This window comes from Candoia aspera, chromosome 16 (assembly GCF_035149785.1).
Source record: "Candoia aspera isolate rCanAsp1 chromosome 16, rCanAsp1.hap2, whole genome shotgun sequence".
NCBI classification, from domain to species: Eukaryota; Metazoa; Chordata; class Lepidosauria; order Squamata; family Boidae; genus Candoia; species Candoia aspera.
Genome location: NC_086168.1, coordinates 2,886,171 through 2,902,912, shown reverse-complemented (window position 1 = coordinate 2,902,912; position 16,742 = coordinate 2,886,171). Strand labels below are relative to the sequence as shown.

Here is a 16,742-nt window from a genome sequence, read left to right as displayed (position 1 = left end):
GTTTGAAGCCCGGAGGCTTCCCGGAGTTGGAGAAACCATTCTGCAGAATTCCTAACCTTGGGTTCAGCCTTTAGGACGGGTAAGATAATACCGCATTGCCAGTTTCCACTTGAGTGAGCCCCAGTGCGGGGCACGAGCTTGGAAACCGGACCGGCTGGTAATTTATCGGCAAGGTTTGTTTGCAAGCTGAAAGCTGGAGACCTGCTGAGTCACAAATTAGATCTCTTGTGAGAGAGATCTGGTGTTCCCATTCCCAGGAAAGCTTCAGGTTGTTTCTGCTTAGCTTTTCAGGAAAATAAGGTTAGTAGCAGTCGGCATCAGCATCAGCATCTCGGGCAGTATTTAGCATTGGATTTCTTTGAAGGGCTGTGCTTGCACGTGGGAAACGGAGCATCCCGACATCTAACCTGCTTCAAAGGAGGTGGGGAGGCACCTCCAGCGTGCTGCACAGCCTCTCGTCCTCCCCAAAGGGGCCGAAATGGCTCAAGGGAGAAACTTGAAGGTTGACGTTGAAAAGTCAGGGAACCCCCAGCCTCCCCACAGTTGACCCTTTGTAGAGCTGAGGAAGCAACTTCCAGCCAGCATCCTCTCCACGCTGCAGATGCTTGGGGGGGCTGGCAAACCCCCACAGCACCTGCCCCCCCCATCCTGTGCAGGACACAGTTGCTTCAAAGTCCAGAGTAGTGTTAAGTTCAGACAAGCCCCTGCAGCGTCTGTATTTCCAGCTGTGATTGGAACATCGCCGATGCATTCTGCGCTGCAGCTCGGATGGAAATTGTCCGCCCTGTTGCCCAAGAATGACAACTTGGCCCCCCTGAGTTCCCTGTAGCATGCAGATACTTCTTCCTTCCCCCCCGTTTTTTTCTTCCCTCCCCATGGTGTGGTTGCAGTTAACCATCTGGCTTGCTTTTCGGTGACCCGGTTGGGTGAAAACCAGTTGCAACTTGTTTGCAGCTGGAGCACGCCGAAGAAGGAATGCGCGGCACAGTTTTATATTCCAGGGACCCGAAGCCTTCAGACTCTGTGCCGTCTAAAAGTGGGCCGGTTTGAATGCTTCCTGCTTGGAGGTTTGCGGCCTCTGTTGCTAAACCATAATTAAGCCCTGTTGCATCACCTTCAAGGGAATTCTGTGGGCTAGACTTGGAAGTTTTTTTTAAAAAATGCATTCTTAAAGGAGGTACTAGCGAGCCACTTCTGTATCGTTGCCACGAAAACTGAACAGATGTGTCACCGAGAGCCAAAGTCAACTCAAAGAAGTTTTTAACCTCTTTATCTATCACCTGAGGCTCCCAGAAAGTTAAATAAGATTGGGCTTGGTTAGTTCTTGGATGTGAGACCACCAGGACATCCCATTCTGATATAGGCTGGGCTGGGAAGTTTTAAAAAAACATTCTGGAAGAAGATAACATCTGTACCTCTCCGGTCTGAGACTTTAAGGGAAAGTGGACTATTCCAGTGTTCCTCAAACCTGGCAACTTTAAGACATGTGGACTTCAACTCCCAGAATTCCCCGGCCCATGCATGCATTCTGGAAGTTGAAGTCCACATGTCTTAAAGTTGCCAGGTTTGAGAAACACTGTACCATTCTGAGTGTTCTGGAAATTGTATTGTTGGCAAGAGAATTGCATAGCTGTGTTCTTGAAGTCACCAGGAGTTGAACTTAACAAAGGTAAATATTGACCACCTAAACTTACTCTTAGTGACGTGTAATCCATTTAAAGCTGCACCTTCCCTCCCATGTGCCGTCTTTTTAAAAATTATTTTTTCCATTTTATTCTCTTATATTGTTGAAAGGACATAAGGGATGGGCGATGCAGTTAGACGAATCAAGGGCGGGTAACGAACTGCAGGCAGATAAACAACCAATCTAATCTAGCCAAAGGAAAATTGTGTCCTTGGAAGCTTGGGACGTTATAAAATATATCCATTTCACCGTGCTGAATTTTGAGATTGCAGGTCATTAAAGCACTGTGGGTAGTGAACATTAAAACCATACTGTAAATTGTACATTGAATTAAGATTTCGAGTCTAAACCCCAGCTTTTTGGATACGGCACGATTCCCCGTATAAATTGCAGTCCAAGAACATCTTCCAATTTCTACATCAGATTTACTTTTTAAATACAGAGTTACTCTGGACATCGATGGAAGCACATTCCTACAAGTTAGTTGGCCATTCTTTTAAAGAGGAAACCAGAAATCTTTTCCCATAAAAAGCACATGAAATGCTTGCAACTGCTAACACAGGCAATGCTAATTCAATGCGTTTTGAAGGAGTAGGTAGTTTAGTGAATTTTGTTCATCTTTGAAGATCTCCCTCTGTGGCTGGCAGTGGGACTTTTTCTCAGCCCCCTTGGCATCGCTTTTTCCGATGAAGTTTTAAAACCCAAAGTATATCCTTGTTGTCTCTAAATACTGTAATTCTCCTCCCTGCAAAAGAAGGACCAAGTTAAACAACTGTAGGAAGGAAAATGGGAGGCATTTTTGTCTCCCATCGCTCTTCTCTAGACCAGCTATTGACATTCTTGGTTTCTTTGATTGAAGATGACTTATTTTCAGTTGTGGGATTTTCCTGTGAATTTATTGAAGCCTGTCCTGGCTACAGACGGAACCTGTCACTTAAGCTCAGCTTGATTTGGTGCGAACGGTGTGACAGCCACAACTGGGAAATTTAATGTTCGGTTTTTAAGGATAAATCTTCTTGCAGCTTGGCCTTAGCCCTGAAAACTAGGGAGTGAGGACTGAAGACCATCAAATTATTCCTGGAGATTAGGATAGCTCATTTTTGCACGTTTCTTATTTTTATTTGTCTTTATAAGAACCTTAGTAAGTTTAAATGGCTAAGCTCCATCTCTTAACAATAGATTTGAGTGGTGTGTACTGATGGGCCTTGTGTCAGGGCGTGCCAATGAGCGTGAAGTCACTGAATAAGGAGTATTGCTTTACACGCTGGCTCATTATGAACCGCTAAAAGGTTTTGAAAGGTGGAGAAGCACTTTTAATGCAGTTTGCAGTTGTATTGGGATTTTCAACAGCTAGGGATTGTTTTGCTAACCAAACTGTCGTGTTTTTACTTTAACCACCCAGAATTTCTGGGAGTTGGGTGACACATAAATATATATTTATATTTATTTATTTATTTATTAGATTTATATTACCGCCCCTCTCCCCCAATGGGGGGCTATTATTATTATTTACTGCAGTTTGCATACTGTTTTAAACCCAAAACAGCAACCTCATTTTAGGTGTGTGGCTTCTTTAAATATCTATATATTAGAGATGAAAATGTTGCAGAAGAGAGAGCTTTCATTTGAATATAATGACGTGGGTAGGATAGTGGGTTTAAGCCTGTCGATGCCCCTATTGCATGAGAAATGTTGGCTTTTTTATTTAAAAAAATCTAGCATCAGGAAGCAAGACAGATGAAAAAGAATTCACGCAAAATTAGCCTTAATCTAAGTCAGCGTTTCTCAATCTTGGCAACTTTAAGCTGTGTGGACGTCATCTCCCAGAATTCCCCAGCTTGTGGGAGATGACGTCCACAAGCTTAAAATTGCCAAGATGGAGAAACATGGTTTAGATGGACAACTGACGGGCAACTGTTTCTGCATCGCAGGAAACCTCCTGGCTCCTTAAAGATTGACTATTTTTATTAATTATAACATAACTTTCCCTCAAGTGGAGCCTAGGTTATTCTTTTCCCCAAGTGAATTAAATGCGAAATACATTATAGAATATGGATGATAGCTGACGACGGTGGTATTTATGCAGTAGAAACGAAAAATGGTTAATGCTATGAGGCTTAGGTAAATTGAACCTTTAAAGATGGGTGGAGGGAGTTGACATCAGCGTTAAATATAATTGCTAAAATATTAATGAATGTCAGGTTGCTTAATTCGTACAATTAATGCTAAGTGTAGCAGTTGCAAAATGCACTGAATTGTTTCATAATATGAGAAAAAAATTCAGTCTTTGAACTTAATGCTAAGATCTCCACTGTTTTGTTAGTTATGAGTCTTGGTGCTCAAAGTATTAACATTGACGGGTGCTCAAAAACCTCTTTCCAGACACATCTGAGACAATTACCAATTTTATTTCTTATGAGCTCAGAAGGGTGGGTTTTTTTTTTCTTGTTTTTTTCATATTCTATGCCAGACTTATTGATTTGATGCCAGGGTGCCTTGGGTGTCTGGTTTTCATTATATTTAAATGGAAGTGTTGTGCACTCCCCATCTGCTGCATAAAGAATTTTTATCTCAAGAGTTTTAAAAAAAAAGATAATGACACTTTGAGCAAGCTATGATTTTATGAGCCCTTTTTTCTAGCAGTAATATGGAAGTTCTAGATGGATGGGTTTTCTTACTTCCCAGCTTAACGAACCTATTTGGAACTCTTTGGGGTCTCCCATCCAGAAATTAACTTGCCCAACCCTTCTTAGCTTCCAAATCCAGGTAAGGTGTAGGCAGGTTTATAAAGCCCCAAGGCTCTTAATTCTTCTTTTGTTTGTTTTTCAATCACCAGGGGAAAAACATTTTAAAATGAAAGTGTTCTAAGCAAATTTAATTATTATTATAATTATCTTAATTTTGGATAATCCATATCTTTCCTCCAGATGGTTCCCCATTTTTCCTTTGCATTCTCTCTCTCTCTCTCTTTTTCTGGCAATATTTCTGAATATTCAGGCAAAAGACTAGAATAAGAAAAAGTGTTGGAAAGACCCAGGCTGCCTTCAGTTGCGGGAGGCTTTGGAGGCAGCGTGGGCTGAAGCCAGCCAGCCTCAGAAAAGAGGCGTTTTTAATATAAACAGCATTTATATGTTCACCCCCACATTGCATGGATTTGCAGAGGAACCTTCCCTGCTTTTTAGCTGGGATGCCTATGTGAGGGGTCTTGAATGGGTCAGCCTTCTGCAAAAGACCCAAAGCAGCTGAGGATCCCCGTTTAGAATCCACTCTGGAATTTTGCAAACATGAGATCCCAAAGGAAATATTTTTCTTATTCAAGGGCAATATGGAAAGAAAAACCTGGAGCTGTGCTGGGCCAGGGATAACTTCCTCTTTTTTTGCAGTCGGTGGTCCTCTTTTGGGGGACGTGTTAGAAGTCTTGAGAGCCAGTCATAGCAGCCAGGGAGCATTTCCTAGCCCCGGGAAAGTGGGTGTGGCCAATCTTGAATTATCTGTTGACCGAAAGGTAAACTTGGGGTTCTACGACCAGCATGGAGGGGTGGTGAAGGAATTGGGGTGGTGCAGGGGAGACTTGGGTTCAAGTCTTCCCTCAGCCACAGAAGCCCCCCAGGGGACTTGGGGACAGCTCTTCTCTCTGTCAGCCCATCCTACCTCAAAGAATTGTAGGAGGAATAAGAAAATGCTGAGAACTTGTGAATGAAAGGCGGGAGAGAAAAGACCATCCTTTACAGGTAGTCCTCGCTTGACAGCTGCAATTGGGACTGGAATTTTGGTTGCTAAGCGAAGTGGTCCTTAAGTGAATCCAACCCGATTTTATGATCTTTTGTGGTGGCTGTTAAGTGAGTCACCATGGGCATTAAGCAGCCATGTGGTTGTTAAGCGAATCACACGGTTCCCCATTGATTTTGCTTGCCAAAAGCCGGCCGAGAAGGTCGAAAATGGTGATCGTGTGACCACGGGATGCTGCAACGGTCATAAATGCGAACCGGTCGCCAAGTGCCCGAACAGTAATTTATTTATTTATTATTCAAATTTCTATTATGCCCATTTCCCCCCCAAAAGGGGGACTCTGGGCGGTTAATCATGTGACCACGGGGATGCTACGTTGGTCATAAGTGTGAGAACCAGCTGTAAGTCGTTTTTTTCAACACCATTGTAAGTCTGAAACATCACTAAACAAATGGTTGTTAAGTGAGGACTACCTGTAATTTTAATTATTTATAGTTGCAAAAAGGCAGGTGAGGCAGGGAGCCCGTCGGGGGGCTGTGTTTGCCTCTCCATTGGCACTTTAAGGCCTGCCCCCCCCAGTTCAGAGGTTCTGCATGACCGAAGCAGGAAATTGTTAAATCCCCGGGGCAGAATCATATTCCTTCGGTTCAATTACATTGTGATGGAAGAACACTGAATTTCAGTTTTTGCATACTTCGCCAGTTCAAAGGCTGGTCCAGCCCGGAGCCCCTAAGAAGTTGGCACCGCTCTGGGTCAGGCTGTGCGTTCCCAATCCTGTTTCCACCATGGGCACAAAGTTACCTGTCTGCTGTAGATGTTGCTGAATTGAAACTCCCAGCATCCCTCGCTGGCATCCCTGCTGATTGGCGCTGCTGGGAAACGTAGTTCCTTAACATCTAGACAGCCACAGTTGACCACACTCACCCTGGCTGTGTTAACGCAGCTCCTACAGGTGCCTAAATCACTGCTGAGCAAATTGATCTGCTGTCTGAAATTCACACAACATCCTGAGGTGTAATTAAGCCCCCCTGGCTGGGCTCCTCTAAAACTGATCCCCAAACCATCCAAACTTGTTTTTGTCTAGCGTGCTGAATTCCCATTTTAAAGAGACCGATACAAGGATGCTTAAATGTGCAAGAACGTTCTGGCCTTCAATCCAGATTTCTTCAAGTGCACTGACTGGCCTTTGCTTGACTCCGAAGTTGTTCCAGAGAAACGAGCCAGGAGCTGAAGTGCACAATCTCAAAAATTAACAATCCATCCATTTGCAGTTTTAACCCAGGGAATGTGTGCATTAGGTGTGTATTCACTGAATGGGACAGAAGGGGGAAAAACACTGTGATTTGGTTGGATACTTCATTCCCATCCCCCACCATTGTTTGCTTCATGGTGCAAGATAGAGGAAGGATCACCCGGTGTCCTACTTTCCATCTTGCTTCTGCTGCTATTATGTACAACAAAGGGTTAAGGCTGGAATAACCAAAGGTGGTGGGATTGTCCATGCTAATTACCCCCATATTGTTTTTGGTGGTCTGGGAAGTGCCTTTTGATAAAGATAGCTTAAGTGCTTGCCTGTGATTCATCTCTCTCTCCCCGCCTTTGCCCCGTTCTTGCTAATTAACTAGTTTCGATGTTTCCTGATGTTTAATAAATAAACTGTGAACTCTGTTTTTGCTAGCTGAATCGAGCGATGACATATGTACTTGCTCTGATCTGGATCTAGAGATTGACTGGGAGTGGGCAGGATGCAAATTGAACTGGAAATTTAGTTATTTTCCAGCATAGTTTTCCAAGCCCGCCCAGCTGTCATGCAGTCCCAGGGAGAACCTCAGGTCCTTTAAGAAGGAGTTGGCTGGCAGAGCGAGGGTGCCCACTTTGTATCCCAAACACCTTGGCCTGCTTCAGGTCCCAATGCTGCACGCTGCTGGGTCATAATACAGCTAAAATATAATAATCATAACCATCGCTACCTCCTGGAAAATTGAAAATTTCTGCAAGCAACAGGCAGCTTTCTTGGTTCGCATCCCACAAATGAAATGGATGGGGCTGCAGTTGAGAAACAGATTGTGCCTGCCAGCGGGTAGAAGACAGCAGAGTTGCTTCCCAAAAGATCCATCTTGAAAGCAGACGAGGGGGAAGAAAATAACCAATTTTTGTTAAAGGACAAAATAACGCCAGGGAGACAGGTTGGAGCGCGTACTGTCTGTTCAGCCAGTTTTTGTGTTGCTATACAATCTTGCATCTTTGTGGTGCTGTAAAAGGGAGGCATGAGACATTCTGGGATATGTCTTAGCAGGTGCTTTTGGGCCCTGACGTATTTGGATGGAAGACCATTTGGAAATTTTTAGGGCAGTTGGCTAGACTGGGAAATTGAAGTAATGTTCTGGAAGAAGGCCATAACAAACAAGCTCTTTCTGGGGGAAAAAGATGAGGATTTGAGCTTAACTCCAGAGGCTTATTACTGTTATTCATTGTATTTTTTTTTTTAATTAGGGGTGCAAATTTTCTGGGAAAATGTTGAATTGGGGAAAAAATGGTCCTGACCAAGGTGGATTTGCTCCTTGGCCATGGGTGGACTCTCTGGGAAGCCTTTATTTGAGACCAGCTGTATACCCAAAGATGGTATCATCTTTGGGGAGCTGTGAAATGAAAACAACTGAATTTAGGGCGAGTTAGCAAGGGCCCTGTAAATGCCAAGCGTTCCCAAGGATGGGAGGGATGTCCCATCAGCCCTGCTTTAGGGAGGGTTTTTTTTTTTTTTTGGTCAGTTTCCCAGTCCAGTCTAAAGCTTGGTATTTCCTGGAAATTTCCTCTTCAAATATTATCCAGTTCTCACCCTCCTTAGTTTCCAGGACCAGCCGGTTAAGGGCACCTCATTCTTGTCCCCAGTTTGGGCGTCGCTCCTGATCTAAATCCGCACAAGCATATTTAACTGGTGTGAAGCTTTGTGTCACTCATGAATTGGTCAGATGGCACCCTCCCTCTCCTTTTGGACCCTGCAAAGCAGATTTGTGCATCATGCTAAGCTCTACCATAGGTGGCTTTGTTTGGAGGTAGCTGTGTGGACCCAGGTGTTGCGGTTTGTCCACTGTGATTTATGACTTGGTGTGTTGGATCAGCCCAGCTAATTGTACAGGTAGTCCTCACTTAATGACCACAATTGGGACTGGACTTTCAGTTGCTAAGTGAGGCAGTCATTAAGCAAATCCAACCTGATTTTACCACCTTTTTTTGCAGCGGTCATTAAGCAAATCACTGCAGGCGTTAAGCAAACCATGTGGTCATTAAGCAAATCATGCAGTTCCCCATTGATTTTGCTTGCCAGAAGCTGGCCAGGAAGGTAAAATTGGCAATCACATGACCACGGGATTCCTCGACAGTTATAAGTTGGAGGACCGGTTGTAAGTCATTTTTTCCAGCACCATCGTGAGTCTGAACTGTGACTAAAAGAATGGTTGTTAAGTGAGGACTACCTGTAATTTCATTAAAGCCTAGCTTGATGTAAGGCTTAAACTCACTTGATTAATCTAAAACAGCATGCTGGCTGGGGAATTCTGGGAGTATTGAAGTCCACACATCTTAAAGTTTGCGAAGTTGGGAAACATAAGAGCAATACTCAACTCAAAACAGACTGATGTTCAGAGAAGTGTTGTTGTTGTTGTTGTTGTTATCCAAAGTGGAGGAAATATAAACAGGTGACTCAAGAAACAAAACCAGCGAGAAAGATAATTTTGTGATCCTGCTGCCGCTGCCGAGTTCCCAAGGCATCAGCGTGCTTTAACTTCATTAGCAGCAAATTGAGAAAATAATATATTTTTACTCAGACCTTGAATGCATAAAGTAGCTCATTATCTTTCCCCCCCCTGCTGTGGGCTGATTGGGATAGCTCTGCAGTTACATGGCTCTTGGCTCAGTTGGGGAATTTTTACTCCAAGCAGCCGTCGCAAACCTCTTTTTGACATAAATTGGCAACGATTGGAATTTGTGCCAGTTTTTTTTCCCCCTTAGCTGGGAAAAGTCTCACGAGCCCCAGATATAAATCAATCTTAGAGCTTGCAAACCTCAAAATATCTGCAGGTTTTCCCCCCAATGCCTCTGGACCCCGTAGGGCCCCCTCCCCCAAAAAGGCTTGCCGGCTTTTTTTCTTTATCTTCCTGCTAGGTTGAAAGACCAAAAACTGGGGGGTGGGGGGGGGGCTGATAAAAGCAGAGCAGGTCTCAGTTTGTGTTTGGGCCACGCCCACCACGGCAGCCATTTTGTGAGAGCGCTCACAGCAACATTGCAAGGCTGACCGTTGTCGCTGAAGTATTAGATACACCTCCTGTGAAACCTTGGAGTGCAGAGCACCTGTATAATTGGAAACCCCCAACATTAATGTCATCTGAGCATTACCGTGAGATAAATATTGTAAGAGGGATTGCAGTGGTGATTCCCGTCACTTTACACGGATAGACAAACCAGTGAGAATGTTTTTACGGCAGGCCAAAAACTCTTCTGATATCTTTGGCCAAACGGAGATTGCCTTATGATTAAGGCAGACTTAACCTACCAGATTTTCAACCGTAAACTGGGCTTCCAGTTTAACATCCATATTTTTCCAGAATGAGGAACATGGGTTTCTTTAGAGAACAAGTTGATTGATTGATTGACTATGTGCCATCAAGTCAGTGTCAACTCTTAGTGACCGCATAGATAGATTTCCTCCAGGAGGTTCTGCCCCTAAACTGGTCCTTCAGGTCTTCCAACGGTGCACCCATCACTGCTGTAACTGAGCCCATCCACCTTGCTGGTCGTCCTCTTCTTCTCTTTCTTCCCATTGATTAATTGACTTGATTAGGTGCCATCTAGTCAGTGTTGACGCTTAGCAACCGCACAGATAGATTTTATCCATGATGATCTGTCCCCAACCTGGTCCTTCAGGTCTTGCCACTGTAATTGAGTCCACCCACCTTGCTGCTGGTGTCCTCTTCTTCTGTTTCTTTCCACCTTTCCCAGGATTATGGACTTCTCTAGGAATTGTATGACTTATCCAGACAGAAGCGGATGGATGGATGGAGTGCCATGAAGTTGCTGCCAATTCTTAGCGACTCCATAGATAGATTTCCTCCAGGTGGTTCTGCCCCAGCTTGGTCCTTCAGGTCTTCCAACAGTACCCCCATCGCCACTGTAACTGGGTCCCTCCACCTTGCTGCTGGTCATCCTCTTCTTCTCTGTCCTTCCACCTTTCCCAGGATTATGGACTTCTCTGGGGATTGTATAGCTGGCCAGGTAGAGATTGATTGATTGGTGGATGGATGGATTGATTGATTGATTATGTGCCATCAAAAGAGGGTCAACTCTTAGTGACCACACAGATTTTTTTCCAGGAGAATCTTTCTATCACCTGGTCCTTCAGGTCTTCCAATGGTAAACCGATCACCACTGTAACTGAGTCATCCACGCTGCATGTGGTCATCGTCATCTTCTGATTGATTGATTAATTGATTGATTAGGTGCCATCAAGTCAGTGTTGAGTCTTAGTGACCACATAAATAGAATTTATCCAAGCAGATCTCTTCCTAACTTGGTCCTTCAGATCTTCTAATGGTGGTGCCATCACCACTGTATATGAGTCATCCACCTTTTCATCCTCTTCTTCTCTTTCCTTCCACCTTTCCCAGCATCAGAGCCTTCTTTGAGCCAGAATCATATGAGAAATGGATATTGTGGAATCACCTGAATTTGAATGCAGCAGGGAAGATGTTCTACTGGAATGTATGGAGCAACCAGGGATAAATACCTTAACTCAGTTAGTTTATTACAGCTTTTTGAAAGGTTTTCAGAGATTGTGTTCTGGATGCAATTTATCAATGATCATTGGCTTGACAATAGCATGTACTTGAGTAAACACTGTACAAGATGAAACACTGATGGGGAAAGCAACAGTTCAGTTTTGTAAAGCATGAAAAACGGAATGAATTCAAACACCAGTCTTAGAAAATCCGTGGATCTAGATTTTAAGAAATGTAACACACACTTTTTATGACTTGAGAATGAATTAATTCATCAGAAAATACTCTTTTGCCTCTGTTGGACCCCTCAGACGATGTTTAAAGAAAGGTTGGACCTCAGATGTGTTTGTGATGGCACTGTAAGAAATTTGAAGGCTCTTCAACTCATATGATTTGGTCTTGTCCCTTCAATAGCTCTGTTTTGGTTTTAAATCGTACTATATTTGTTTGTAATACATCTTTGGAGAGAAATGCAGTAAAGATGGAAATATGCTGTTAAACTAAAATAGGAATTTTGTTATTTTATGAGGAGCTTAGGCTCTGCCGAGCCTGGAGCTGAACAGAGGATAATGTTACGTAAATGAGAAAAAAGCTGCTTCTCCTGATAGCAAGGAGTGGATTCAGGATATTAGACTGTTACCTATTTTTGAAAAATCTTTATGTTCTAAAAATGAAGCAATACATTAGCATACAGTCTACAGGTAGTCCTCGACTTAACGACCGTTCGTTTAGCGACCATTCAAAGTTACAACAGAGCTGGGAAAAATGACTTGCGGCTGGTCCTCGCACTTACGACCATTGCAGTGTCCCTGTGATCACAATTCAGGTGCTTGGCAACTGGCATGTATTTACGACAGTTGCAGTGTCCCGGCGTCATGTGATTGCCATTTGCAACCTTCCCAGCCGGCCTCCAACAAGCAAAGTCAATGGGGGAAGCTGGATTCGCTTAATGACCATGTGATTCACTTAACAACTGTGGTAATTTCCTTAACAGCCATGGCAAAAATGGTCATAAAATTGGGCATGACTCTTTTAACGACTGCCTCGCTTAGCAATGGACGTTCTGGTCCTGATTTTGGTTGAAAGTCAAGGACTACCTGGAAATTGAATGAAGTTTAAGAACTGACTTGATTCTGTATTGATAGCAAATGGATGTTATATAGAACTATTTTTTCTTTTTTAAAACTAATTTTCTCCCTTTTTCTTCCTTTTTTTGCTGTATTTCATCTATTTGGATCACCCCTGACATATGTCGATTCTTTGTCACTGTCTAGCCATGACTGTATTTTTTTTCCTCTTGCTGATGTAGTTATCTATATTCTACTTTTCAAAATATAATTTAAAGAATAAGCTCTTTCACGCTGTTCATGACGGGGGAACCTGCTTTTTTTTTTCCCTCCCCTCTGCAGTTCACGGAGGAGAAACTAGGCCAGGCGGAGAAGACTGAGTTAGATGCACACTTTGAAAATCTCCTGGCCCGGGCAGACAGCACCAAGAACTGGACGGAGAAGATTTTACGACAGACGGAAATCCTGCTCCAACCAAACCCTAGTAAGCATTTGTTAGTACAGGTAGTCCTCGACTTACGACCATTTGTTTAGTGACCGTTCAAAGTTACGACGGTGCTGGGAAAAGTGACTTGTGGCCAGTCCTCACACTTAGAACCGTTGCCATGTCCCTGTGGGCACATGATCAAAATTCAGCACGTGGCAACTGGCTCACACTTACAACGGTTGCAGCATTCCAGGGGGTCACATGATCTTCATTTGCAACTTCCAAGCCAGATTCCAACAAGCAAAATCAATGGGCGAAGCCAGATTTGCTTTAATAACCACAGTGATTTGCTTATCGACCATGGTGATTCACTTAACAACTGTGGCTAAAAGGTCATAAAATCAGGCATGACCCACTTAACAACCGCCTTGCTTAGCAACAGAAGTTCCAGTCCCAATTGTGATTGTAAGTCAAGGACTACCTGTACCGGAAGCAATTAATTCACTAATTTCCTTTGGCCACTTAAAGAAAGTTGGACATGAATGAACCTTGCTCTTCAAGCAGCATCTTGCTGCTTCAATCAATCACTGATCCGCAGACATAACAAACCATCTTTCCTGTGTTTGGCCCCTTCTGCTGCTCCCCGAATGATCCACAGAGGCCCGTTGTAGAATATTTTCCCTTTGGGGCTCTTCTGAAGTGTATGGGATTGCAGTTCCCAGAATCCCCCAGCCTAAGTCACTGGGCACATCTCGATAGTTGCCCAAGCTGAAGAAGCAGACGACAAACAATTTAAAGAGTTATATCATATTATATATTATATCCTATTACATATTATATCAGTTCCTGGAAGTGGAGAAGCTTCCTGTTGAGTGAGTCCCCACGCTGCACTAAACCCGAATCTGGTTTTGGCTTAGAGGGTTGTGTGAACCCATCCCAATGCTGGTTTGTTGCATTCCTACAGGGGGGACGCCTGACTTTGGACCTTTTGCCACAGGCCAGATCAGATGGAAAATAAAGTGTCTGCCCCTCGTATCATTTCCCCGTGAATCGATGACAACCCTTCCATTTTAAGTGTTAAATACAGATAAACATAAGGACGTATTAGAAATGGATCTTCCCCGCTTCGCCCACACTTTAATGGGAAGGACGTTGTTTGGCCAGAGATTATATCTTGTGCAGAACATGCAGGACAGAGGACAGATGGCCCCAGCCAACCTCGCTTCTCCAGAATCCCTGCATGGATTATATTACCTAGTTGGGTAACGAAACATCAGCCCTCCAAGCCATCCCTGCCATGCTGTACGTGGTCTCAGTGAAATGGATTTTCAGGTTTAGAGGGAGGGAAGAAGCAGGCAAAGTTAAAAAGAAAGCCAAAAAGCCACAGCCATGCGATGGCGAGGGGGATATTTAAAGAACAAAAAACTGAAACTGAAGCGTGAAGCAAGCCTGCATTGCAGGTCTTAAAAGAGGCATGCTGTGTCCCTGTAATGGCGTTGATCTTGAAACAATGGGTCACCTTTTATTATACTGTGAATTTTACAAGCCTTTTCGGCAGGTATTCTGGGTATTTTGAAATCAAGACCGGAAAGAGAGATTTCAGGTAGTCCTCGTTTAACAACCATTTGTTTAGTGACGGTTCAGACTTACAATGGTGCTGGAAAAAAATGACTTGTGGCCAGTCCTCACACTTATGACCATTACAGTGATCACAGTTTGGGCGCTTGGCAACCAGTTTGCATTTATGACTACCGCAGTGTCCTGTGGTCACGTGATCACCATTTTCAACCTTTCCGGCTGGCTTCTGGCAAGCACAATAAATGGGGAACCATGGGATTTGCTTAACGATCACATGGTTCACTTAACAGCCATGGTGATTCACTTAACGACTGCCACAAAAAAGGTTGTAAAATCAGGTCGAATTTGCTTAATGACCACTTCACTGAGCAGCTGAAATTCTGGTCCCAATTGTCGTTAAGCGAAGACTACCTGTATGTTAAAATTTTGTTGTTGTTTATTCGTTTAGTCACTTCCGACTCTTCGTGACTTCATGGACCAGACCACGCCAGAGCTTCCTGTCGGTCGTCAACACCCCCAGCTCCCCCAGGGACGGGTCCGTCCCCTCTAGAATATCATCCATCCACCTTGCCCTTGGTCGGCCCCTCTTCCTTTTGCCCTCCACTCTCCCCAGCATCAGCATCTTCTCCAGGGTGTCCTGTCTTCTCATTATGTGGCCAAAGTATTTCAGTTTTGCCTTTAATATCATTCCCTCCAGTGAGCAGTCTGGCTTTATTTCCTGGAGGATGGACTGGTTGGATCTTCTTGCAGTCCGAGGCACTCTCAGGATTTTCCTCCAACACCCCAGTTCAAAAGCATCGATCTTCCTTCGCTCAGCCTTCCTTATGGTCCAGCTCTCGCAGCCATATGTTACTATGTTAAAATTTTACTCACAGATAAAATTCCTAAAATTACACCAGCAGCAGCCAAATTTTTAGCTATTGCTATAGAAACAAGGTCGTTAGTGACACATCATTAAGCTAGAGTTTTTTTATGTAATATAGTGTTTATCAATTATTTTATTTGCTAAACTGTTTTACCTGCTGCCAAATTTTAGATTATATTTGTACTTTGCAGTTTGGGTTGCTTGGCTTTAAAAAAACTTATTATTGTTATTCTGCATTCTCTCTTCCATCTCTTGCCGCTCTGCTTTTTAATATGTCCTGGCAGCTGTATTTATCTGAAAGGAAAGTTGAGTTTTTCCCCAAGTTATTTACATTTTCAAATGGGAGCGTAGCCATCAAAACTCCGAGAATTTGATACTGGAAGCAGGTCATTTATTTTTGTGGTGTTCCTTTGGGGTGGTGTTCATCTTGTTTTCAATAAAGACAGTACAGTCATTTAAATATACACACACTCACCCAAGCACACAGTTCAGAACCTACCGCATGCAGGCAAGCTTTTTTGCAGCAGTCTCTGATTTTATATATTTGATTTGAGGCATGTTCCGAAGGGAGGGGGAAGCCTGGGTTTTTCTGCAGAAGGAAAATGGTTTTTTCCCCATTTTTCCTCCTGTCTGGCAACTTTCGTTGCCTTGCTATTTAGCTGCCATATCCCATCACAGTTGCTAACTGGTTACTCCGATGAACTGAGCCGCAGCTGAGAAAAACTGATGCCTTTTAATAAAATGTTTTAGCTGGAATTCATGCTTCCCAGCTCCTCCTGATTTTTAATTGGTTAATCCACTTAATCCAAGCGGATTGATGAAAGAATTAACACAGCCCCGCTGGCTTCATCCAAGATGCAGAGCCGTGAAAGTTTTACCTGCATTTTTTGCTATCATCATCATCATCATCATCATGTGCTAGCATTTAGTGTGAAACCAGCCACTGCAGCTTGCAAACCATGGATGGTGGCTTAGCACATTGAACATAGATCCCTTCAGGTAGCTGGATTAGTCAGATAACTGCGTAGAGAGCAAGCTGGCTTAGTGTGATGTGTGGACCGGGTTGCAGAGGCTCTTGACTTAAATCTGCAATAGGAGACCTGTCAAGCGAAAGGTTAAAGGTTAAATGCCTTTAAAGGCATTTAAAGGTTTTCAAGCAGGGCTGCATTTAGGAAGGTTGGTTGTGTTGGACAATACCATAGCTGCTTCCAAGAATCCAGCTTCGGGGGGTGGTAAGGCTGGAACCAGCCCCAGGGCTTCCCAAAAGTCCTGGAACCCCCAATCCCCAGAATTCCTAGCTGGCATGGCCCTTGAGGATTCTGGGAGCTCCAGTCTTGGCCCACCCTTGCTTGGAACTCTGGGAATTGGAGTTCCAGCATGCCTGGAAGACACCAGGGTAGAGTTCCACTGGTCTGATGTGAAATGCAATAAGGCAGCTCCGTGTGTGTGTGTGTGTGCGTGCGCATGTGCGTGTATGTACAGGGAGTCCTTGCATAAGAACCATTTGTTTAGCAACCGTCTGGAGGTACGATGACAACAACGACTGTTCCTCACACTTATACCTGTTGCAGCGTCCCCATGGTCACATGGTCGCGACTTGGGCACTTGGCAACCATCATGC

The 16,742-nt window shown here is 43.8% G+C and overlaps 1 protein-coding gene across 3 annotated transcripts in view; it reads left to right on the top strand.

Moving 5' to 3' along the window:
* Nucleotides 1-16,742, top strand: part of SH3GLB2 (SH3 domain containing GRB2 like, endophilin B2) — a 45,848-nt gene that overhangs the window by 3,258 nt on the left and 25,848 nt on the right. For all 3 annotated transcript variants that reach the window (XM_063316081.1, XM_063316080.1, XM_063316079.1), the window contains exon 2: nt 12,594-12,735. In XM_063316081.1, the coding sequence (XP_063172151.1) occupies nt 12,594-12,735 (142 nt within the window). The remainder of the gene's footprint in view (nt 1-12,593; nt 12,736-16,742) is intronic.